Consider the following 25,246-nt stretch of genomic DNA (forward strand, 5'->3'; position numbering starts at 1 on the left):
ATAAAACATGCCCTTGCCAGAAGGGTGTTGTCTCTATCATGTACAATATTTGCAATCACTATCACTTATCTCATATTATTGGTCCTATATGCCAGTATTATGAAAAGTCTCCAGTGACACCAATGCAGCAGAAACTTGCCAAGAAATTCCATTTTGCCATCAGAATGTAAATTGATCCAATTTCATTTGATTCTTTCTCTTCATTACAAAAGTACATGTACATGTAGCTAGCTCACTCTAGAATTTCACAACATTTGATAATCCAATAATTTTAACCCATTTAACACCCGTTTCATAAATGTACAGAATACCTCTTTTAATTCATATTAAAATAGGATAGATATTTTTTTCTTTATCAAGAGAGAGTCTTCAGCTCTCCAAGAATGCAGCACTAATCTGGATTTACCGAAGCATAATATGCATCTAATTTCAAGGAATGAATCATTAAGTACAACAAAATCAAAAGTCACATTAAATAACAATTATCTCTAACTGTTGCCTCATTTTAGATACCAACCAAGTAGAGGATCCTCGGTTAGTGTGGAGGAAGGAAAAGGAGTTCATGCTAAAGGATTACCTGCAGACCACCGGCCAGGGCTCTCCTCAGGGTATCACCCAGACCGACCTACAGTCACCGCACTTGCTTGGTGACATCCAGGAACATGGATTGCATCTCAGCCAGGAAGAGGTAATGGGTAAACACCATGTTGTGGGGAAAAGGGATGAGGTGGTATAAAAACCTGAAAAGGACAAGTCCACCCAACAAAAATAGAGAATAATCCAACAAGCATAACGCTGAAAATTCAATCAAAATTGGATGTAAATTAAGAAAGTTATGATATTTTGAAGTTTCGGTTAATTTCACAAAACATAACTTTATATATATGCACATCCTGGTCTGTATGCAAATGAGGGAACTGATGATGTCACTCACTATTTCTTTGGTATTTTATTAAATGAAATATGAAATATTCTTATTTTCCCCTCATTGTCATGTGAAAGAAGGTTTTGTTCCTCTCTGAACATGTGGAATTACTATTGTTTTAACATTTGATGGTTCATTCAAGTTGGTCCCTGTTGTCAAATTTGTAAAAAATTGAAATAGTGTATTATTCAAACAATAAAAAATAAAAGAAATAGTGAGTGAGGGACATCATCGACTCTCTCATTTGCACGTCACTGAGTTGTTCATATAACTCTTTTGTAAAAAAATAAGTGAAACTTTCTTAATATTTCATATCCAATTTTTATGAAATTTCAGCGTTATGCATGTGTCTGATTTTTCTCTAATGATTAAAATCAACATTTTTCTGGGGTGGACTTGACCTTTAACAGTCATGACCATGGCTTTACTGTATGCATGGTTTTATAGCAGCTCTCCCATTCCCTGTCTGCTAAGGTTTTTTTTTATAGAATTAATTAGGGTTGGGGAAATGGGGGAGGTGCTGAAATGGACTAAAAGTATCCTCTTCAGGAACCAATAACTACCTGTGCAATGTACTTCATCTTTACCAACCACCAATAAAGACACATTTTAAAACCTATACATAGTCTGCTCTCTGATATTAGGAGAATAATGAATTAACGTTAGGTCCTAGATGTTATCGGGAGACAGTCTTCTGTCTGCCCCAGATCATGGCAGAACTGGGGATGACATTTAGTGTGTCATGTACAGACCACCGGTGAGAGAATTACAGGGAAGTTTCCCCCTGAGCATTGTGCCATTTGATCCTCTCCCACACCGACAAGACTTTCACTTCAGACCAGGGGGATGATCAGGATCCTGTTTCACAATTCCTATAGCAAAATTACCCTCAGCCAATCAGAATGGTGGATTTCAGTAGCATTTACTGTAATGACGAGTTTCATGAAACGGGGCCCCAGACCCAGGCAATGTGATTGATGATGTAGTCTGTTCACTGCCAAAAGGGATGATAAATGTCTGATCTTATCCTAAATCAAATCACGAGTTAAACCATGATTTCTGAGTGAACACATTCATTTGAAATGCAATTAGAATCATGAGTTAAACCATGATTTCTGAGTGAACACATTCATTTGAAATATATTTAGAATCATACAGGCCGTGAAACTTACTCCCATTATTGACCCTACCAAGTAATGTACTGTACCTGTCAAGTGTGCTCCAAGGATTCATAGTGTCCTCGGTGAATTCTGGTCAAACTTCTTTTTATTTTTCAGTGCACTATCACATGTAAAAGGCTTTTATTCAATATTACCCATGCTTCTCATTCTTATTCACCAATCCTCAACCATTTTTGTCTTCAGGGGCCAGCAACACAAAACTTTAAATTACGATTGATTGCATCGACTACAACTCCCTCCCTTCTTCATTCCGTGATATTGACAATATTGAACTCTTCAAATTGCCTCTCAAAACTCACTAATTTCAGCAGATGCGTAGTGATTAGCTTTATGGATGAGCCTGCGCCTATGAATGTTTTTGAACAGAAATATAGTGCAATATAAATGCTGTGGATCATCTTCATCACAATTAATTTAGGCATAATATTAATCGCTGACTTTTGTGTTACAGTCCTCTATACTTCTATTTCTGTTTCAGATACAAAGATCCAATGAGGCTCTTAGTGGATGGCAGTCACATACAAGCTGTAAGTATGATTCATTATTCCCATATCTTTCTATCACATCTTTCCCTTTGACCTTGTGACCATAATAATCTTGTCATCGTGATATCTGGGCCCCATCTACAAAGAGTTACAATTGATCCAATCAATTGTAACTCTATGGAAATCCATCAGTGTCATAATTTTTCTACAGGAAATTTGCAAAATGTCTTTTGTAAACAAAGAGAAGCACAGCGAATTTTCAAGAAAACAATGATTGCACGAATATACATCATAGTTAGAAAATATTTTGAACAAACATGCATAATAGATGTTGATGTTCCTGGCTTTCCATAGTTGCGATTGATCGGAACAATTGCAAGTCTTTGTAAGACGGGCCCCTGATGAGCAATTACTTGAATTAATGGTTCTTTTTAAGTAGAGCAACTTCTGTGCTCTTATCTCTCAGATCTTATTTTTGAGAAATGTTTTTTTTTTTGCATTCCTGTCAAATAATACTATTTGAGATTTACTTTTAATCAATGTACGGTATGTACATTTAGAGCATATGTATGTCTGGAAGTCTGCGGCTTCACATATTTCATTTAAGAATCCCCCCCCCCCCCGATTTTATTCATCAATCGATGCGGTGAAGCTCTTTAATTTTTAGTAGGTCACATTTAGCAAATTATATTATTTGAAGACATAACAATACCCCTTCAAAGTCATTTAAACCCAATGGAAGAAAAAGTCAGAAAATTACAATACTGTTGCAGTTCCGCTTTTCAAATTGCTCACACTATTGTACCCATGAATTAACATGTAGCCGTGATAGATGATTTGTGAGGATAATTTGGAAATATGTAGTAATTCCATGCTCCAAAAATCAGGATAAATGTAATATCCCCATTCTCGCTCTTCACCAGCACAAAGATTGAGGGAGATATTAAGGCTTTGTTACCTTTTGTGAAGGTTCTGCTCTTGCCTTGAGCTATTTGATATGATGAAAATCGGAGTAAAGATTAAAGGGGCTGATATCATATTATTTCCAAGGATGAAGTCATCAATGTCTGACAATTCATTGTGCGATTACAACAGAAATAGTATCATTCTCACAATTGAACAAAGGAATTTATTTTACTGGATTTAAAGAAAAAAGGAAATTTTATTATGTATCAGGAATTCGCCCATGGAAATAAGCCACCTGAATAGATGACCTAGGATTTTTTTTTAAGATCTGATTTTTTCCTACATATTTCCTCTTCTCTTTTTCCTCTTTTTCATATTCTCAGTTGTGTGTGAGGGTGTGTGTGTGTGTGTGTGTGTATGTGATTAAAAAGACAGGCCTGAAAGTTAAAAAGAAATTGGCACTATATCAACAATAGCAAGCCTAGCAGTTTGCAAGGATAACACATTAATAATGCTATTTTCATTCATTTTAAGTTTGGATAAGATCATGTCAGGGACTTCAAAGTTTCATTAGCACATTTTAACCTTCAACCTTCTTCTCTCCCCCCCCCCCCCCCCTCACACAGTTTTGATACCATTTATACCCATATACTGTAGATAAATGCCCTTGAATAACGGGATTTACATTTGTGTCTCTTCTGTATAAATTGATTTTACCCTCATACATTCAAGTTTTAATTGGGTTTACTTAACTGTCATCTATACAATCCATTTCTTTTTGTGTGTTTACTTCCTCAATGAATATTCATTCTTTCTTTTCATTTTTGTTTATAGTAAACTTTTCGTCAATCATGCCAACATTCTGAAATAGTTGAAAATACCCTTAATCATGTGAAACTCTTTCAACCAATCACAGGAGGATAAACGTTTGATCCAAAATATAATAATAAGTAGTAGTAGTTGTAGTGGTAGGGGTAGGGGTAGTGGTAGTTGGGTAGTAGTAGTAGTAGTAGTAGTAGTAGTAGTAGTAGTAGTAGTAGTAGTAGTAGTAGTAGTAGTAGAAGTAGTGACATTGCAATCATAGGAATTGCTATCGACCCCACCTTCTTCTTGCACCCTCCTGAATCCCCAGTGATCCTACCCTCTTTCTTCACTTCACATGAAAATGATACATCATATACATGTATGACTTGATTTCATTATCTAGTGAATTCCAACAGTTCGAGTGGAAGCACCAAGTATGATCCGGATCTCTTGAAGGCCCAGGTTGCCCATGCCAAGGCCAGGGTAGCTCAAATCAAGAACGAGCTATTCCAGGTCCAGGCACAGATCTTTAATAGCCAAGATAGAGGCATGAAGCTGTAAGTACCAGTTTGAAATATGAATTAAATATGATTATGACCAAACAATCTTTATATCAGTACAAATAGGGGTGGGGGCCTATCCATAGTTTGTACATATGTGTGAGTAAATATGCCTTTATAAGGCATCAGTATGGATAATGTCTGCTTTGTATAGTCCATGAACACTGTACTAGTATCCCCATAAACGTGTCTTTACCCCTCATGAGTACTTATTATTAGCATAGTGGAGTCCGTATACAATGTAATCACACTTCATACAACCCTCTAGTTTGACTGAGGGCTACTCCATTGAGAGTCATGTGGGCAAGACCTAAAGTAATTTCATGAAGGTCTTTTGTCATGCGAATTGCAGGCACAAAGGCAGACTGCTTGATTGAATGTTGAGATGCCAACTGTCAACATTTTTAATGTATTTGTAATGGTTTTGTCTGGTTGAAGAACTATTTTTGGTTTCATGGAAGATAACATTTTTCCCCTGAATTTGGAATTACTAAAAGTTTGCATGTATTTTCAAAATTGGTGAAATATTGCTTACCACCAAAAATATGCCTTCCAGCCATCATAACAGTGGCGTACGCAGGGGTGGTTACAGGAGTTCAAACACCCCCTTTCCTGAAATTTTTTTGATACCCAACCCCCCCCCCCAAAAAAAAAAAGAATAGGGGGGGGGGGGTAGGAAACAAACTAGAACTAAAATTGGTGGTGAAGACTTTTTTTTTTGGGGGGGGGGGTTGTCAACATTTCATTCAGCTTGGACCCCCACCCCCTTTAAAAATCCTGCATACGCTACTGCATTATAATATTGCTATAATACATGTTAATGTAACTCTGTGCCTACATGTGCGTAGTTAGTCAAATCTGTTTGCGGACATGTAGAGATTTGTTTTACTTCATATGGCAAATTTTGATTAAGGAGCATCGGTATGTAACAAATGTTTTACATATCTTTGTCCAAAAATGGTAAGCAATTATACAACACACACCACATATTTGGAAGATGGACTTTTATAGTATGTAGACTAAAATAAAATTGTATTTACAAGGTTGACATCTGTTGGTACATATGTATTTGATATGTAGAGCATGTGCCTCAGTTTGTAAGTGGACCTATCTTCCATGGTCTATCCCCCCCCCCTCTCTCTCTCTCCTCCCCTCTCTCTATCTAATATACCTTTACATGTATATGAGACATGAACCCTTCTGCATCTGATTCATTTTATGACAAATGACATTGTTATTTTCTTTCTTATTCATTCTCAGGTCTGACCCCAGTGTTCAGTTGAGCTCTAATTCTTTACAATCTAGTATGCTGAACCTCAAAACGGCGATCAGTGATCAGGAATTGCTTAAGGTAAGACTGTGCTTTTCATACTCTGCATACTTAAAGATTGCCAAGGATTAATAACAAAATTTGTGATTTACAGATGAAAATAAGAAGCTTTAAACCAGGTGGGTGATTCATAAAGCGGTTCGTAGGTTAAGAACGACTTTAAAGGAGAATGAAACCCTTGAAACCAGCTGAATCCATATCAAAGAGAAAAATCAAAGAAACATATTGTTGAAAGTTTGAGGAAGATTGAATGAATAATAAGAAAGTTATGAGCATTTGAATATTGAGATCACTAATGCCATGTAGATCCTCCCATTGGCAATGCGACCAAGATCTGTGATGTCAGACACGTACAACTCCCTCATTACTTTAGTACTTATTTCACTTATATTCTCACTTTTATAGAGTCCATCACAAGGTGAGGTGTTCTCTTTATGAGAGGACAAGTACAGATGTTACACAACGTTATATCATTGATGAATCGTTTGTCATATGATTAGAATGAGCAAAAAGAGATGTTTTGGGGTATATTTTCAGTGTCCAAAAGGGGAGAGTTGTTCATCTGTGACATCATAGATCTTGGTCGCATTGCCAATGGGAGGATCTCCATAGCATTGGTGATCTCGACATTCAAATGCTCATAACTCTTCTATTGCTAGTCCTATTTTACTCAAACTTTTGTTGATCTTATTCTTTGATTTTTCTGCTTTCACAAAAGCTAACTTGATCCAAGAGTTCCATTCGCCTTTAAGAACGACTGGTGATCCTTTCTTGTGGTAAATGGTATATTCATTGGAGATGGTTTATCACCAGTCGTTCTTAAACACCCATCTGGTTTTAACGGCCCCCAGGTGTACAGTAAATGTATACTTATATTTGTAGTTCAGAATACCTCAGCACAGCATCTTTTGGAAAGGCATTCATCTGCATTTCCCACTCTCTACTTGGGTGTATTAAATGGGTACCCAGTCAGAAGGTATTCTTTAAATGCGGCGCTTAGAAATATGGTACTAAGCACTTCAAAACTTTGCATATTATTGATATTAATGTCATTATATATATTTTCTTTCTCTCTCCTTAGTCCATGTCAAGGCTTGGTCACCATATATCATCGACGTCCAGCCTACCGACATCGTCATCCCATCCTCAGTTGATGAGTTCATCCCAGTATGACTTATCTCAGTACAAACAATCTATCAATGCAATGCAGCTGAGACAGTTCAACCAAGATCCTAGCAGAAGGTACACAGTGATTCTAGTCAGAATCATATGCACGTTAGATTCTTTCTTAAACTCTTTGTGACAATCAAGAATTTTGTCAATTTTTATTCTTCGAATCTGTAACATCAGTATTTTTCTTTTTTTAAATTCCATCTATCTGAAATGAATTTACATTGATGGGGGATATGTTTAGAAGTTAGAAACTGGGTAGTTTGGAAAATCAACTTTTGATGATTTCATTGCGTTATCAAATGAAGATTTGAGTGATTGATTCCCTTTAAATATCTTCAACGTGGAATTAATTACACAAATGATGTATAAATGAACAGTGTATTGTCAATCAATATTTACATGTAGGACTTGACATCAAATGTGCCGAGGTCAAACTTCTAAACCTTTCATACATACCTGCAAGCCCCTCATGTCTTTTATATTTTCTTCCTCAGCTTGTCAGTGGGCACTCTCTCGTCAAGCTCCAGTAGAGGATCTCTTGGTCCATCAAGTCGAGGATCATTGGCCTCTAGTAAAGGTTCTTTAAACAGCGCCCTCAGTAATTCCGAACTGACCAGCATCCCAGACATGAATGACATCATTCAGCAGAAGGTGGGTTTTGGTTGCATGCTCGAAATGGTTGGGGGGAGGGGGGTCTTTTGAAAACTGTCAGTTATAGACTAGGCTGTCATTACAGAATATTCTATGATTATTCATGTGGTTTTCATGTCTCACCCATTGAAGGAGATGCTGAATGCATTACTGTTATGTTTTGGGATTGTTCATACATTCCATTCTTGGCTAATGAGCATGAACATGAATGTCAACTTAACTATAAAAACAAAAATACTATGATTTCAGAGGTTTAGATTTTGGCTTCCAAATTACTCATAGATTCCTGCTTTGTGCATGATCATTGATCACAATTTTCAGATGCAATCAGATAGCACTTCAAATCCACAATCAGCTTTTAGATTCTCCCTATGCATCATGAGCCGTTATAAATGAATCGTACCTGCTACTGCAATAACATTTGAAAAAAAGATTTGATCTTGGTAACTTGTTTTACATTTGTGTTTTGAGGATATTTTAAGTTGTTTGAGATACTGTGACCAGCTAGAATTTCTTGATAATAATTGTATATTACAATCTATATTCCTTATCAATTTTCAGGTTGATGCCTTGTTACAGGGTGGCATTGAGGGATTAGATTACCAGAGTTTGTCTTCTACCACTCACAACCCCCACCAGACATCACACCCTCATTACTACAACAACCAGCAACACCCTCCTCATCAACAAATGCAGCACCATCAACAACAACCGCAGCAATATCCCCAGCAGCAACAGCCAAATACCCGACAATGGGAACCCTCCGTGCCTTCTTTATCGCCAAGATCATCTCTTTCGTCTATCTCACCCCCTGCATCGCCTGGCGGAGGCACGGGGAACAAGCCCGGCCCTTCAGGCTCAGCTGGTGATGCATCTCATCAAGGTGGTAATGCCCTTCTCCAGTACGAAGGCCGTCCTCCAACGTATCAACAGCACCTAACAAACTTACACAGACATAGCAATAGGACTGATATCAAACCCCCTCCTGATTTGGATGGGGAACAACTGGCAGCATACCTCTCACAATTGCAGCTGAGCATGCAGGATCCAGGGTCAGGGGTCGGGGGTCAAGGTTCACGGGGAGGGTTTGGTTTAGCGAGACCAGGACTTGATCTTAAGCATGCTACTTCAGAGTACAGTAGTCAGGAAGGTTATCTCAATGCGCAGCTGAGCCCTATTAGTGAAGGTAAGAAAATATGAATAAAGTATATTCTCTTGTAAATAAAAGAAAATCTATGGTTGATAAAGTGACTGATCATTTGTAAAATTGAAAATGAAAGAGAAGGTAGTGATTTGGGACAAAACATTGCTAAAAATTTTGTAATGAAATAGTTTTGAAATTAATTTTTCTTCATTTGCTATTTGTTTCATATTTAGTGTGCATAAATGATTTATTTTACCAAAGTCCCATTGCATAAGGACTCTTATAATTTCCCGTAATGGTAATGACCATAGCAATCTTGGTTTTTGTCTCACCTGCATAGCAGAGTGAGACTATAGGCGCCGCTTTTCCGACGGCGGCGGCGGCGGCGGCGGCGGCGGCGGCGGCGACGGCGGCGGCGGCGGCGGCGTCAACACCAAATCTTAACCTGAGGTTAAGTTTTTGAAATGACAGCATAACTTAGAAAGTATATGGTCCTAGTTCATGAAACTTGGCCATAAGGTTAATCAAGTATTACTGAACATCCTGCCTGAGTTTCATGTCACATGACCATGGTCAATGAACTTAGACCATGTTGGGGGAATCAACATCAAAATCTTAACCTAAGGTTAAGTTTTTGAAATGTCAACATAACTTAGAAAATATATGGACCTAGTTCATAAAACTTATACATAAGGTTAATCAAGTATCACTGAACATCCTGCATGAGTTTCACGTCACATGACCAAGGTCAAAGGTCATTTAGGGTCAATGAACTTTGGCCGAATTGGGGTATTTGTTGAATTACCATCATAACTTTAAAAGTTTATGGATCTGATTCATGAAACTTGGACATAATAGTAATCAAGTATTACTGAACATCCTGTGCAAGTTTCAGGTCACATGATTAAGGTCAAAGGTCATTTAGGGTCAATGAACTTTGGTCAAATTGGGGTATTTGTTGAATTACCGCCATAACTTTGAAAGTGTGTTGGTCTAGTAAATGAAACTTGGACATAAGAGTAATCAAGTATTACTGAACATTCTGTGCGCATTTTAGGTCACATGACCAAGGTCAAAGGTCAATGAACTTTGGCCATAATGGGGGTATCTGTTTAATTACCATTATAACTTGGAAAGTTGTTGGATCTTACTCTTGAAACTTGGACATAAGAGTAATCAAGTATCACTGAACATCCTGTGTGAGTTTCAGGTCACATGATCAAGGTCAAAGGTCATGTAAGGTCAATGAACTTTGGCCACGTTGGGGGTATTTGTTGAATTACCATCATATCTCTATAAGTGTATTGGTCTAGTTTATAAAACGTGGAAATAAGAGTAACCAAGTATCACTGAACATCTTGTGCGAGTTATAGTACTGCTATATGCTGCTATATTGAATCGCGTGATGCAGGTGAGACGGCCAGAGGCATTCATCTTGTTGTATGTTGCAAAGTCATCATGCAGTAGCAATGTTACCAAAGTAGTAGCTTTAGAACGGAAGCCAGATCTTATTTCTACTGGACTCAAAGAAGTTTTTTGTTGTAGAATTTTTATTTTTTAATATTTCCTTCTGGAATACTTTCAGCAGTAATCACTCATAAAGAGTATTATATGTATCCATTTTTATTCACTAGGTGTAGATTTATTAGCAGGGCAGTCCGTAGCAGCTCCACGAATGGTATCAGCAGCTGTGTCTGATGACTCTATGGCAGGAGATAGTGGGGTGTATGAGGCATCAGCTAAAAGGTACAATGACACCACTTAATTATATACTGTATTCCAATTGTAGTAATGAGTATGTCCGTAAGTCAGTTATGATATAATCATTAAATTGACTACCGATCTGCTGTATGTATACCTGAATTTTTTTTTGCAGCTCATGAATAACTAGAATTATTCATGTTGATATTTAAAAAATTTAGGTTTTACATTATTTTGATGGGATATATTTTTCATCAGTCATATAGTCGGAGATGATAATGAAAATGGGCTTATAAAGTGCATGTCTGTTCTGTTTGAGTAAAAATATAGTTACTCCTTTGGTTTAAATATGAATGAAATATATTTCTCACAAAACCAATTGAATTGGGATGCAGGATAACATTTTCTTTAAACAAAAATATCACCTGTCCATTATGTTTCACTTTCTTGCTCTCTCTCACGCCCAGACCCGATGAGGCAGCAGGTGCGGAGGAGGCGTACGACCCAGCAAACTTTGACATGACCCAGATCCTTTTGGGTTGTCAATACGATCCTCAGGATGGTCTCATAGTGATCACCTTAGACAGCCTCAAGAACATCAGGGAACTACTACCATCTCAAAACACTCAGTTGTAAGTCAAAAGCGTCTTGCTTCCTGGGTAATCTTGGCTTGTTTCGCAGAGTTAGTGCTTCTTAGAAGCATGTTTGTTGCAATGACATGATCAACGGCTAAGGCTTTTGTAAGGCAATTCCTTGAAATAACATTTTTGATGTCCCCCACCAATTTCTCTTATTTTATAGACCATTCTGTGAACACCTCTAGTCATTGTAATTTCAGATCATAAAGCCTTATCGTAAAGCAGGGATGTTTCATGACAAATTATTTTAGAAAGTACCCCCAAATTTTGTTCAGACATATACACGTATATATTCTGTATTTTCACACAGATATTGTCATAGCAACTCAATGTGTATTGTTTCCCATACAGTTTTATCAAAGGCAACATCCAGCCGTGCCCACCCAACTCCAACCTGAGCTTCCAGACCCCACCCCTCCAACACATGGGTGCTAGTACCGTCTCCCTGGGCCACAAGGTCACCATACCTATCAAGGACACCGAGCTTCATGCACTCACTCTACAGATCTACATCTGTTTCTGTAACCCGGATGGGCTGGAAGACTGTCTGGTGAGTAGCATGAGAATCCTGCTTCTCTGAAGAGTCTGGGCTTGTTTTTTAATGCAAAGGCTTGACCTGTTTTATTTGTTATATTACGAAATCAAATGAAATCGTTGACTTGGTGATGGCAGTAACCAAGAATGTGATGACCCTGCTCAGAACCCAGGTGGGTGTTTTATAAAGCTGTTCATAAGTTATGAGTGATTTTATGAACGACTGGTGATCCTTTCTTGTGTTAAGTGATACACACAAGATTTCCAATGGCAGTGATTTGGTTCCTAAGAAAGAGTCACCAGTTATTCATAAAGTCGCTTGTAACTTACGAACAGCTTTATGGAAATGCCCAACTGGATAAGTTAACTGAAATGAATTGAAAATTTATTTTACCTATAGTTTTGAAAAGCACATCCACAACCTTAATATCATACATCACAAAGTGGCAAGTTATTGTCCAATGAATAAATTTCAACAAAAAAAAAATGACCATCTTGCCTCATTACTGTGAACCATACCTTGGAACCCTTACGAGTGAGATGTGCAGTCACTTCTCTGTACTAATGTTAATTATAATGAATTGTTACCCTTCTTAAACATTCCTTTGACCAGGCTGGTACTCAGATCAGTCTCCTAGATGCCTGCTTGCTGAATCCTGCTTCTCCTAGATGGTATACCTTACTCAACTTCACCCAGCCAGCTTACCCTCAACATGACATAGATACAAGCAGTGAAGGAACAGCCACATGCACCAGTACTCTAGAGAGATCCAGTCAGGTAAATTAAGCATTGACAGACTTCACAGTATTGCTATCACCCAATCAGATACCAGCTCTTTCCAAGTGATTGCAATAAGGTTAATGCTGATTGGCTGATTTTTTTTTTCAAATGTATTCTAGCTTCACTTTGATGGTCAATTCGAATTAAAGGTTATTGCATGAGGAAAGCTTTGAAGAAATTGTTAGATTTACTTCATTTTTTGGAGTTGGGCAATAAGGTATTATCTTCAAATGAATTACTGCCAGATAATCTGCCATGTTACGTGTTGCATAACTTTCCAGCAAATTACACATTGAAAAATTGAATTTGACTGATTTACAATTTTCTTTTGAGTTCCATTCAATCAAAATGTTTCATGAAAGAGGTGTCCCACTGGGTCAACAACCTGGTTTGATAAATTATTGATCAAATGGGCATCATTAAATTGTTTAGGATGGATTTTCACTGTCCAATAAAATCTGTTTTCCTTTCTACTAAAGACAAAATGATTCCTTGTGTCGGAGAACCTGTTTTTTTCTGCTTACAAAGAGTTACGATTGATCCTATCAATCACAACTATGGACGGCCAGCAACGTCAACATGTGTTATTCATGTTTGTTCAAAATATTTTTAACTATGAAGTATATTCATGCATTCATTGTTTTCTTGAAAATTCATTGTGCTTCTTTTTGTTTACAAAGGACATTGTGCAAATTTCCTATAGAAAAAATTATGACACTGATGGATTTCCATAGAGTTACGTGTGATTGGATCAATCGTAACTCTTTGTAAGACGGGGTCCTGGATGTGATATGCATTTTTCTCCAATATTTTCTTTCATACTTTCAAATAAAAATCTTTTTAGTCTTTCAGTTGTGTATTATGACCTTTATTTTGCAGACTCCGAGTCATATGGCAGACATTTTTGATACAGCGCTTCCAGTTGAAACAAGGTATGTGTAAACGAGATCTTAATTTTCATGTTTTTTAATGCAATTTTTTCTACTTTTTGTTATCACAATAGCTTTAGAAAACAATGAAACTAATGAATGTGTTAATGGTTACATGTGGGGGCGTTGTGGTCTAGTGGTTACGAATCTCGTCTTTCAATAAGAGGGACATGAGTTCTAATCCCAGCCACGGCGTGTTTTCCTTCAGCAAGAAATTTATCCACATTGGGCTGCACTCAACCCAGATGAGGTGAATGGGTACCCGGCAGGATTAATTCCTTGAATGCACCAAGCGCCTTTAGCAGCTGGAGCTACAGCCGGGGTAATATATAGTGTGCCATTAAATAGGAAACTAGATAAATCGGTGCTTAATAAATGCTATATATTATTATTATTAAATAGTGAATGAAACAAAAGAAAGTGGAAATTTCATAGGCATCATTTAAAAACATACGGACATTGTACAAAATTCCTGTTCTGACCAACTAATATTGTGATTACAGTAATTAATTTCATCATTGATAATCCAGCTACTGCTGAAGGGATTTAGTGACTCGTATTTTAAGGAAGACATTCATTCATCTGCTTTTCTATTTTTTTTCTATGTCTATTAGATTACGCTCAACGTCCATGGACAGTTCACTTCTCACCTACCGTCACCCACCACCTGTTACTCAAGTGCCTCCAGACAATGCCCACCCTCCCTCATCTCAGCTATCCTATCACCATACTCCACCCCACCCCACCTCTGTCACAGGCTACATCCCACCCCCTACTTCCACCCCTTTTCACGGCTCCCCTTTGGAGGTTGGGGGTGGTGTAAGGGGAGGCGGGGACCTCGGTGCTACTCAAGATCCTATTTTCATGATGACCAACGGGTACTTGGACTCTGTGACCTCAGACAAGGACCCAGGGGATCAGTTTAGCGATTTCCCTGGACCAAGTATAACCAGGTCCAAGACCTTTGGAGGTGGATCGTCAACAGGGATGTCGAGACCTGCAATGGCAAAGGTAAATTCTACCTTCTGTTTTTCCTCCTTTTGGGGGGGGGGATGTGAATGCTTTGTTCATATATGTTTAAATTGGAAGAGTTTTTATTGTTGAAAGAAATACAGTCAGACCTGTATATTAAGACTACCCAGATAAGAGGCCACTTGACATTTCTATAGACAGGTTCTTTATCACATGTTCCTTTCAAATGGGAGACAATCTTGGTGGCCACAAAAAAAACAGGCTTTCACTTAAGACCGATGGTTGCTAAGATAAGTTTGACTGTATAAGAATTGATTTTTTTTCATACAGCTTTTTTTTTCAATAGATCTACATTCATGCTATTTGAAATATGTTCTCTTTTAATATCAATTTTATCCTGATTACAGTATTCAGTCAGTTTGATTGATTACTTTGATAGTGATATGGTCCAAGGTCTAAAGATGTTTTACATGATTCTGAACAAAAGTCATCTTTATATGATTATTTTGTCGTTTTATCAGCTGAATCGCAGTGAAAGTGATGGTGCTATGGTAACGCCCAGAATGGGTCCATTCAAGAGGAATTCTTTGGAACGCAAGAGCTTACGATTTAAAAAGGTCAGTTTATCTCAATTTTTCCAGGAAATGTGCTGCATAATACCATACCTTTTACACACTCTGAATGTATTCATTGAAATTAAAATCTTGTCTGAAATAGGTTTATCTCACTTATTAGTTAACAAATACTATATCCTTATAAAAAGAAGTGAAGCAAAACTGGGCATCAAAGATGGGTTTTTTTTTTGTACCATGGTTATGTTACTTACGTATGGCCAGAAAATTAGGCAGCTGAAAGTTTATTTCATTCTCTAATGTTTAATGTTATATATTCATTTAGAACGTAAAATAAAATAGTTATTCCATATCTTGAACATTGATTAGATATGTACACTTGGCAAATTTGAAGGTTATTTATATCAGAGGATCAGTGTGGTAAGAATCCAAGAAGGAAATTGGAATTTCAATCTCCCCCAACCCTATACTTTCAACAAACCTGGTGGGAATAACCATGAGTCTGACCAACATTTTTTATTGCTTTGAATTGGATAGATGCAAGGTCAAGGTAGCCGGAGGTCACCTGACTTGAGGTCAACGACCAAGGCAGCTAGGATGGAGATAGAAGCACTCAAGACTCAAGAGGCACAACTCAATGATGATCTATTGAAATATAGGGAGATCAAGAGACAAATGGAAGAAGTACAATTAAAAGGTAAACTTAGATGCTGCATCATCTCCGTCAACATTGCTGAGGCAGCAAAACTGTATGAATGTCTTAATCAACTAGTGAACGTTGAATCTGAGTTTTTGTTTCATTATTCGAAAGTAAAACATGAGCAAAAGTTACAAACAAATGATACAAAACGTGATGACCATGTTGGATTCTGGGTTCATGAGAGAAGGATTCTTTCTCATTATCTGGAGGCATGGTAACCTATTATATGCTGGAATGTACAGGTGTGATGTCTCATGTGACACAATTTTAAGAATTAACCAATTTTGTTTCATTTCTGCTTCCTTAATTAATTGCCACCATAGCACTCAATTAATTCTGTCATTCAATTTCATATACAAAAGCTTAAGAATTTTGTCCTATTTCATCTATCTGTTCTGCGTAGCTTTCCCCACTATATCCCTTTTTTTATCATCCCTACAGGTAATCAGAGATCTCACCCCCGCAAACCTGACAGCGATATCCTCAAGAAACTCCTGGACAGTGCTGAGCAGGAGGCGCTGCGGAAGCAACATCAAAGAGACGCCATAGAGCAGAGGATACCCACTGAGTCTACATCAATACCTGAAGCAGATCTCATGTTGGGACATGGCTCCACGGTGATGCATACAGAGTAAGTGTCTTACGGATTCTGCCTCATGTGTTGGAGGATAATATGTTTATAGAAGCGAGCGATCGTGAGGTCCTTGTGTTTGACAGACCACTGATTTATATTGATTGTTTTGAATATCACTCAAGCTCGCTTTGGTAAAGTAAAAATGCCCTTTATAGCTTCTGAACTTTTAGTCTGCATGGCTATACTTGTTATGAGGTCGACTTCTGCAGCAAGTAGCATGTGCAAGGGTATATCTCTAAAACCAGCCTTTGAGGCTTGGACAGAACATTTCATACCTGATCAGAAAATGAGCATGTGTAATAATGTTTGTAGCAAAAGGGATATCTCGTTGGCCATTGATGGTTTCCCTCTTGTCTTTTACCCGTTGAAAACAAAGATAACTATTTTTAATGCTCTTCTATTAACGTTGGTTTCACAAATACAGGAAAGAAGTCCTGACGTCAGAACTGTGAGCCTGTTATTGAAGGAAGGTCCTCTGTGGAACCTCTAAAGATCTCACACGGAAGCTGTTATCAGCCTTGCCTGTACTGCACAGGAACTCAGATGATGTCACTGTGACAGATGATGCTAGTGCTGATCAGATGGGCTTCCATCTTCTTTGCTGATGAAGGTCGGGTTCTGTATCCGCTGTGGGTACAACTTCCTTCTATCTCATCTGGACCCTGCAAGGTAGTCAAGAAACGACTGGCTTAGGAGACAGCAACTCTGCTGATCCTTGGTAACATTGTCTTTCGTCAGGTGTTGTAAATCAGCTTCTAGAAGAACTGTTCAGTCTAAATCGGCAGCCTTCAGCAACGACATTATGACGCCATCCTGACAGAAGCAAAGTCATGTTGTCCTCACACTACTGTCATGGCACTGCTAAGGAGAGAAGGGACATACGATATGCTTCACCTGCATTGTATGTTTACCGTCTTGGTGAAGTATAGGTCAGCATTGCATTTACCTGGCGAAGTGCAGTATGTCCTTTGAAGATTCAGGTCAACTTCAACTCAACTTCACTCTTTGCATTGCTCTATGTTCAATATTTTATTAATCCCCGGAGCAATTGGAATTTGTTTTTGGAGATTCAAGCGAAGTTAGTATTGTGTACAACTGGTCATCGCTCCTTGAATCCATGCGTACAAGGTGTCAACAAGAATGGATGTGATCTTTATCAAGTCATGTGTGCAGGAATCTAGTGCAAATTGTATTTTGCATATTGATCAAATTGAGATCACATTTCTAAAGTATTCAACATTCACTTCAACCATCATATTACTATAAGTGGAGAGAGATATCGCGAGAGTTGAGTAGGAGAAAAAGATGTTATGATGATGTTGATGATATGAGAACATTTTCCTTTCAAAAAGAAATTCTGCAATACTGGGTTTTGGATTTCAACATTCAGTGCATTCTCAATGCTTCAAATTCCATTATATGTCAACAGAATTTTATGTTTTCCTGGTTAAACTTTCAACTTTCTTTTATTTGATTTCCATTCCATTTGATTGAATTCCATCTGTAACTAACTAAATATTAATTGCCATTGCGGTACACATAAGGGGAAAAGGTGCCATCTCGTTAGCTTGTTTATAATTGTGCACTCTCTTTTGTGACTTCCTGTGTGTGCTTTGCTCATTCAATTCTTTTTGACGGCTTTCTTCAAGCTTCTGCTTTATGTATTCCATGTGATTTAGATATTATATTTTTCTTGTCTATCCAGCAATTCCAATACATTCTCATTCTGTGTTCAGTCTTTCCTATCAAATCTAGTTGGGTCCCCAAATTAATCATATATCTTGCATTTAAAGGTAAAAGAAAGTAATTGCAGCAAACAGTTATTTCATGAGAGTCTTTTTTAAATCAAGGTTAATTGTCACCATATTATCATATATCTAGATCTGATACATTAATGTAAACTTATCTTTGTGAAATCATGAAATCTTAGCCAAAACTCATAATTCTGATGATCACCAACACAGAAAAGCATATGTGGGACAGTCTATTAATATTGCTTGGAAAAATACCCATCATTTCTCGGCAATTACACATTTTTTGTCCAAAGCCATTTGGTACATCTTTTTTATTTATACATACAAACACTTGGGGTAATTTCATTGGATTCTGTTCCAACTGGTATTTATTGTTAATCTGATTTGCCAGTGAACTTGTACACTCATTACATGGCAATATCAATTGACATAAGAATGGTAAAACACTCTCTTTTGTTCAATAACGATTTAAAAAAAAAAACCTTCATTCAAATGTAATAGATATGAAAATTCAACTGTAATGGATGCTTCATCTTAAAAAGGGAACCTCATCTTATTAATGCTCATTTACAACACTCATTCAATACAGTATTCAAGTTATTGAGTGAATTGGATCACTAGATGTGTCTGGTGGAAAATAGAAGATTTGTATTCATCCTAGAATATTTACTCTTATCTATGTAATATCAAACTGGTCATTGAAAATTTATCTATTGTGAATCTTTCCTGGGAAGGTTCCCTTTTTTTGTGCAAAGGGGGAGAGCGGAATATCTGCATCCAAAGGTCAAAGGAAAACAAGAATAGATCCTTCTTAAATTCTACTTTTTATGAGGTTTATGATTGCTCAATATGATAATTCTCCTTTCCATAGAGGGGAGTGGTGAAAGTCTGTGGGTATTTCATCAAAAGTGATGAACTGGTGAATATACTTCCAGGTTGAATATTTTTCAAGATTGCTGCAAAGTGATTCCATTTTCTTTCAGTCAAATAGCAGTTGAGCTTATGCCTGCTGCACTTGGTACTTATTGGCATGTGAATTAACAAAGAATCAAGGATATGCTCCTATGATGTGAATGGCGAGAGAGGTTATTTAATTTCAGCCAAGTGGTTAGCCTTTTTACCTGTCTAGAAGGAATCCTACATTCTTGCATTTCTGTTCAATGATTTTTTTTTTTTTTTGGGGGGGGGGGCAGGGGTGGGGTAGCTTGTTATAGAAAATATATAATATTCAAGCCCCTATATGAATCATATATTCATCCATGCAATCATGGTGATTTTATTATCAATAATTGGGTTAGTACTAGATCACTTTCAGTCAAACCACTTCTGTAGTACAATGTAGTATTGCCTACCATTCTTCGCAGGTTTATACTACATGAAATGCAGTATCTAACAATATGTGTCATATCTTTTTAAACATTTAAATGTTCAGTGAAGTCCATGAAAGTTGTAAATGTTTTTGTATGGTGATGTTTTGTGAATGATGGGGGAAAATGCTGTACTTGGCTTTCAAAATCATTTATATTTTATACAATATATGTGTATATAATGTTGAATAACGAAGAGACTCTGTCTGATTGTGTACAGATATTTATATATAGATATATATCATTCAAACAAATACAAATTTTGTATGTATTTTTTTATCATAAGTCTTTTAATTGATTTTGAAATGTGAAATGTGTAAAGATGTCAGTTGTATTTGGCTTACCCCCATCATTGTATGATGTACCACTCTTTTATAAAGAGAATTGTCTGTAGGAGTAGGGTTTTTTTTTCTTTCTTTCTGAATAAGGACATTTTTTTTTGAATGAGTAAGGATACCATAACTTTTTTTTACAAGAAGTTTGTAACCAAGGGGCATTTCATGATGCTCTTTAAATGGTTTGTTACCCATCAATTTATGCATAAATGGGATATAGTTATTTCATCAGCTGAATTTCAGTTTAGATTATCAATTTCTTGAATAATTCTTTGTCATAGATTAACATAGGAAAAATTGGTTATTTGTATTTATCGCTAACTTCCGAGGCGTTGTACTACATGAATAGCGAATATTCTTATTCGGTGAAAGAGACACTCTATTCAGATCATCTTTCTTTCACCGTTTAATGTGCAAAGTCTCGCACTGTCACACTAATGCCTACATGAAATCATATTTTCATACGTGATAATGGTGGCTACTGATATAGCGCACAGGTCCACCTTTTGGTGCTCATGGCTTCAAGAAAATTGAAAATACACAAACTGAAATGAAAAAGAAAAGAAATTTGAATTTTTCTGAATAAAAACATGCATGTGAGTTTAACATGTCTCCCTTGCATCAAAATAAGTTACAGCAATGATTATCCTACCATTGACTCCAATCTTGTTTTTACATTTTTGATGGAACTTTGAATAATGACAATATCATGTAAAAAATAGGTGGGGAGATTACACAGTTCTCTTATTCCATATTTGTGAAGACATGCACATTACTTTTGTACTATTAATGCAAATTTTAAAATGTCATAATGACCTTGTTGTTCATCCTATTATGATGAAACTGACTATCTTGTTTGTCTGACTTTCCCTTTGTGTTCAAATCATTATTATCATGAGTATATGGAGTACCCTTTTAAAGATGTGTTGATAGAATGTTATTCATTGGTATTGTGATGTATTGAATGTTATAATAATTGACATATGCTGGCAGGACCAAAAAAAAAAAAATTGTTCAATGTCTGTGTGTTCCCATCTTAGTCCAGTTTTGTACAAAAATGACATGCATAATGTATATGTACAGAGTTTAATGTTTCCTTGTACAGAGTTTAATGTTTCCTATGCTGTTTCTAACAGATGTATAACAAAATAAATTGCTGAATAAAAAAAAAAAAAATTGAATTGATTGTCACTCATTCTTTATGGAGTCTGTGTCATATGAGCGTAGCAAGCTTTGACTGTGTGATAGCACAATGTCATATTTTACAATTTATCTTTTGAAATTGCGTGTAATATGTCCATCTATCCTTTTTTCATCTCCATGATTCTATTAGGAGTATGTATGTGACATTTCAGTAAATATTTCATATTATCAACTACATGTGTAAAGAAACATGGGCATTAAAATAATTGAGAACTGATGACACCAATGATAAAGATCCCAGCATGGTGCTTTTGAATTTGATTTAGACTTTTTTTTATCTGTGCTTGTTTTTCAAATTTTGCTTACTTTTTCATTAGTATTTTCAAGGGAACACCAAACTTCTACAAACTTTCATGGAAAGGGAGCATTATTCTAATCCCTGTAATGATGAACATACTCATATCAGTCAAAACCAATATCAGCTACAAGACCAGCAGAGAAAGGTGGTGGTGATGGTGATGATGATGGTGATGGTGGGGCAATGGTGATGGTGGGGATGGTGGTGATGATGGTGATGATGATATGGGGATGGTGATGGCGATGATGGTGATGGTGATAATGACGATGGTGATGATGACGATGGTGATGGTGATGAAGATTATGGTGATGATTATGACGATGATGATAAAGATTATGGTGATGACGATGGTGATGATTGATGGTGGTGGTGATGGTGATTATGATGATGATGAAGATGGTGATGGTAATGATGAAGATGGTGGGTGATGGGTGATGGTGAAGATGGTGATGATGAAGATGGTGATGATGATGATGAAGATGGTGAAGATGGTGAAGATGATGATGAAGATTGTGATGATGCTGATGATGATGGTGATGGTGATGATGAAGGTGGTGATGAAGATGGTAATGACGATGGTGATGATGAAGATGATGATGATGGTGATGGTTTTGGTGATGGTGGTGGTGCTAATGAAGATGGTGATGATGAAGATAGTGATGATGATTGTGATGATGATGAAGATGGTGATGATGAAGATGGTAATAAAGATGGTGATGATGAAGATGATGAAGATAAAGGTGGTGATGATGAAGATGGTGATAGTGATGAAGATGGTGAAGATGATGATGATGTTGATGAAGATTATGGTGATGACGATGGTGATGATGTTGGTGGTGGTGGTGATGATGACGATGGTGATGATGGTGATGATGATGATGGTGATGATGAAGATGGTGATGATGAAGATGGTGATGATGAAGATGATGAAGATAAAGATGGTGATGATGAAGATGGTAATGACATTGGTGATGACGATGGTGATGATGAAGATGGTAATAAAGATGGTGATGATGAAGATGATGAAGATAAAGGTGGTGATGATAGTGATGATAGTGATGAAGATGGTGAAGATGATGATGATGATGATGTTGATGAAGATTATGTTGATGACGATGGTGATGATGTTGGTGGTGGTGGTGATGATGACGATGGTGATGATGGTGATGATGATGATGATGGTGATGATGAAGATGGTGATGATGAAGATGGTGATGATGAAGATGATGAAGATTATGGTGATGACGATGGTGATGATTGATGGTGGTGGTGATGGTGATTATGATGATGATGAAGATGGTGATGGTAATGATGAAGATGGTGGGTGATGGTGGGTGATGGTGGTGATGGTGGTGATGGTGAAGATGGTGATGATGAAGATGGTGATGATGATGATGAAGATGGTGAAGATGATGATGAAGATTGTGATGATGCTGGTGATGATGGTGATGGTGATGATGAAGGTGGTGATGAAGATGGTAATGACGATGGTGATGACGATGGTGATGATGAAGATGATGATGATGGTGATGGTTTTGGTGATGGTGGTGGTGCTAATGAAGATGGTGATGATGATGGTGATGATGATATGGGGATGGTGATGGCGATGATGGTGATAATGACGATGGTGATGATGACGATGGTGATGAAGATTATGGTGATGATTATGACGATGATGATAAAGATTATGGTGATGACGATGGTGATGATTGATGGTGGTGGTGATAGTGATTATGATGATGATGAAGATGGTGATGGTAATGATGAAGATGGTGGGTGATGGTGGGTGATGGTGGGTGATGGTGGTGATGGTGAAGATGGTGATGATGAAGATGGTGATGATGATGATGAAGATGGTGAAGATGATGATGAAGATTGTGATGATGCTGGTGATGATGGTGATGGTGATGATGAAGGTGGTGATGAAGATGGTAATGACGATGGTGATGACGATGGTGATGATGAAGATGATGATGATGGTGATGGTTTTGGTGATGGTGGTGGTGCTAATGAAGATGGTGATGATGATGGTGATGATGAAGATAGTGATGATGATTGTGATGATGATGAAGATGGTGATGATGAAGATGGTAATAAAGATGGTGATGATGAAGATGATGAAGATAAAGGTGGTGATGATGAAGATGGTGATGATAGTGATGATAGTGATGAAGATGGTGAAGATGATGATGATGTTGATGAAGATTATGGTGATGACGATGGTGATGATGTTGGTGGTGGTGGTGATGATGACGATGGTGATGATGGTGATGATGATGATGATGGTGATGATGAAGATGGTGATGATGAAGATGATGATGATGATGGTGATGATGAAGATGGTGATGATGAAGATGGTGATGATGAAGATGGTGATGATGAAGATGATGAAGATAAAGATGGTGATGATGAAGATGGTAATGACATTGGTGATGACGATGGTGATGATGAAGATGATGAAGATGGTGACGATGGTGATGGTTTTGGTAATGATGATGGTGGTGGTGCTAATGAAGATGGTGATGATGATGGTGATGATGAAGATGGTGATGATGAAGATAGTGATGAAGATAGTGATGATGAAGATGATGATGAGGATGGTGATGATAGTGATGAAGATGGTGAAGATGGTGATGATGATGATGTTGATGAAGATTATGGTGATGACGATGGTGATGATGTTGGTGGTGGTGATGATGATGACGATGGTGATGATGATGATGATGGTGATGATGAAGATGGTAATGAAGATGGTGATGATGAAGATGGTGATGATGAAGATAAAGATGGTGATGAAGATGGTAATGAAGATGGTGATGATGAAGATGGTGATGATGCTATGATGGTGGTGGTGGTGGTGATGATGATGATGGTGGTAGTGATGATGATGATGATGATGATGAAGATGGTGATGAAGATGGTGATAATGAAGATGGTGATGATAAAGATAAAGATGGTGATGATGAAGATGGTAATGAAGATGGTGATGATGAAGATGGTGATGATGATGATGATGAAGATGGTGAAGATGGTGATGATGATGATGGTGATGATGATGTTGATGAAGATTATGGTGATGACGATGACGATGTTGGTGGTGGTGGTGATGTTGGTGGTGGTGGTGATGATGATGATGGTGGTAGTGATGGTGATGATCGTGGTGGTGGTGATGATGATGGTGGTAGTGATGGTGATGATGATGATGATGATGAAGATGGTGATGATGAAGATGGTGATGATGAAGATAAAGATGGTGATGATGAAGATGGTGATGATGAAGATAAAGATGGTGATGATGAAGATGGTGATGATGATGATGATGGTGATGAAGATGGTGAAGATGGTGATGATGATGATGGTGGTGATGATGATGTTGATGAAGATTATGGTGATGACGATGTTGATGGTGGTGGTGGTGATGATGACGATGGTGGTAGTGATGGTGATGATGATAATGAAGATTATGGTGATGAAGATGATGAAGATAAAGATGGTGATGATGAAGATGGTAATGAAGGTGAAGATGGTGATGAAGATGGTGATGATGAAGATGGTGATGATGAAGATGGTGATGATGAAGATAGTGAAGATGGTGATGATGATGATGGTGGTAGTGATGGTGAAGATGGTGATGATGATGAAGATGGTGATGATGAAGATGGTGATGAA

At 37.4% G+C, this 25,246-nt stretch overlaps 1 protein-coding gene across 1 annotated transcript in view; it reads left to right on the forward strand.

The window, feature by feature from the left end:
* Positions 1 to 18,858, forward strand: part of LOC129261092 (protein WWC2-like) — a 44,415-nt gene extending 25,557 nt beyond the window's left edge. Inside the window, exons 4-20 of the mRNA XM_054899136.2 lie at positions 510 to 688; positions 2,585 to 2,633; positions 4,705 to 4,858; positions 6,122 to 6,212; positions 7,273 to 7,433; positions 7,859 to 8,015; positions 8,577 to 9,201; positions 10,794 to 10,905; positions 11,328 to 11,492; positions 11,850 to 12,048; positions 12,646 to 12,810; positions 13,693 to 13,745; positions 14,357 to 14,753; positions 15,236 to 15,331; positions 15,824 to 15,983; positions 16,428 to 16,617; positions 17,045 to 18,858. Of these exons, the coding sequence (XP_054755111.2) occupies positions 510 to 688; positions 2,585 to 2,633; positions 4,705 to 4,858; positions 6,122 to 6,212; positions 7,273 to 7,433; positions 7,859 to 8,015; positions 8,577 to 9,201; positions 10,794 to 10,905; positions 11,328 to 11,492; positions 11,850 to 12,048; positions 12,646 to 12,810; positions 13,693 to 13,745; positions 14,357 to 14,753; positions 15,236 to 15,331; positions 15,824 to 15,983; positions 16,428 to 16,617; positions 17,045 to 17,072 (2,981 nt within the window). The 3' untranslated portion in view covers positions 17,073 to 18,858. The remainder of the gene's footprint in view (positions 1 to 509; positions 689 to 2,584; positions 2,634 to 4,704; positions 4,859 to 6,121; positions 6,213 to 7,272; positions 7,434 to 7,858; positions 8,016 to 8,576; positions 9,202 to 10,793; positions 10,906 to 11,327; positions 11,493 to 11,849; positions 12,049 to 12,645; positions 12,811 to 13,692; positions 13,746 to 14,356; positions 14,754 to 15,235; positions 15,332 to 15,823; positions 15,984 to 16,427; positions 16,618 to 17,044) is intronic.
* Positions 18,859 to 25,246: the final 6,388 nt, after the last annotated feature.

This window comes from Lytechinus pictus, chromosome 5, assembly GCF_037042905.1.
Source record: "Lytechinus pictus isolate F3 Inbred chromosome 5, Lp3.0, whole genome shotgun sequence".
In the NCBI taxonomy this organism is placed as follows: domain Eukaryota; kingdom Metazoa; phylum Echinodermata; class Echinoidea; order Temnopleuroida; family Toxopneustidae; genus Lytechinus; species Lytechinus pictus.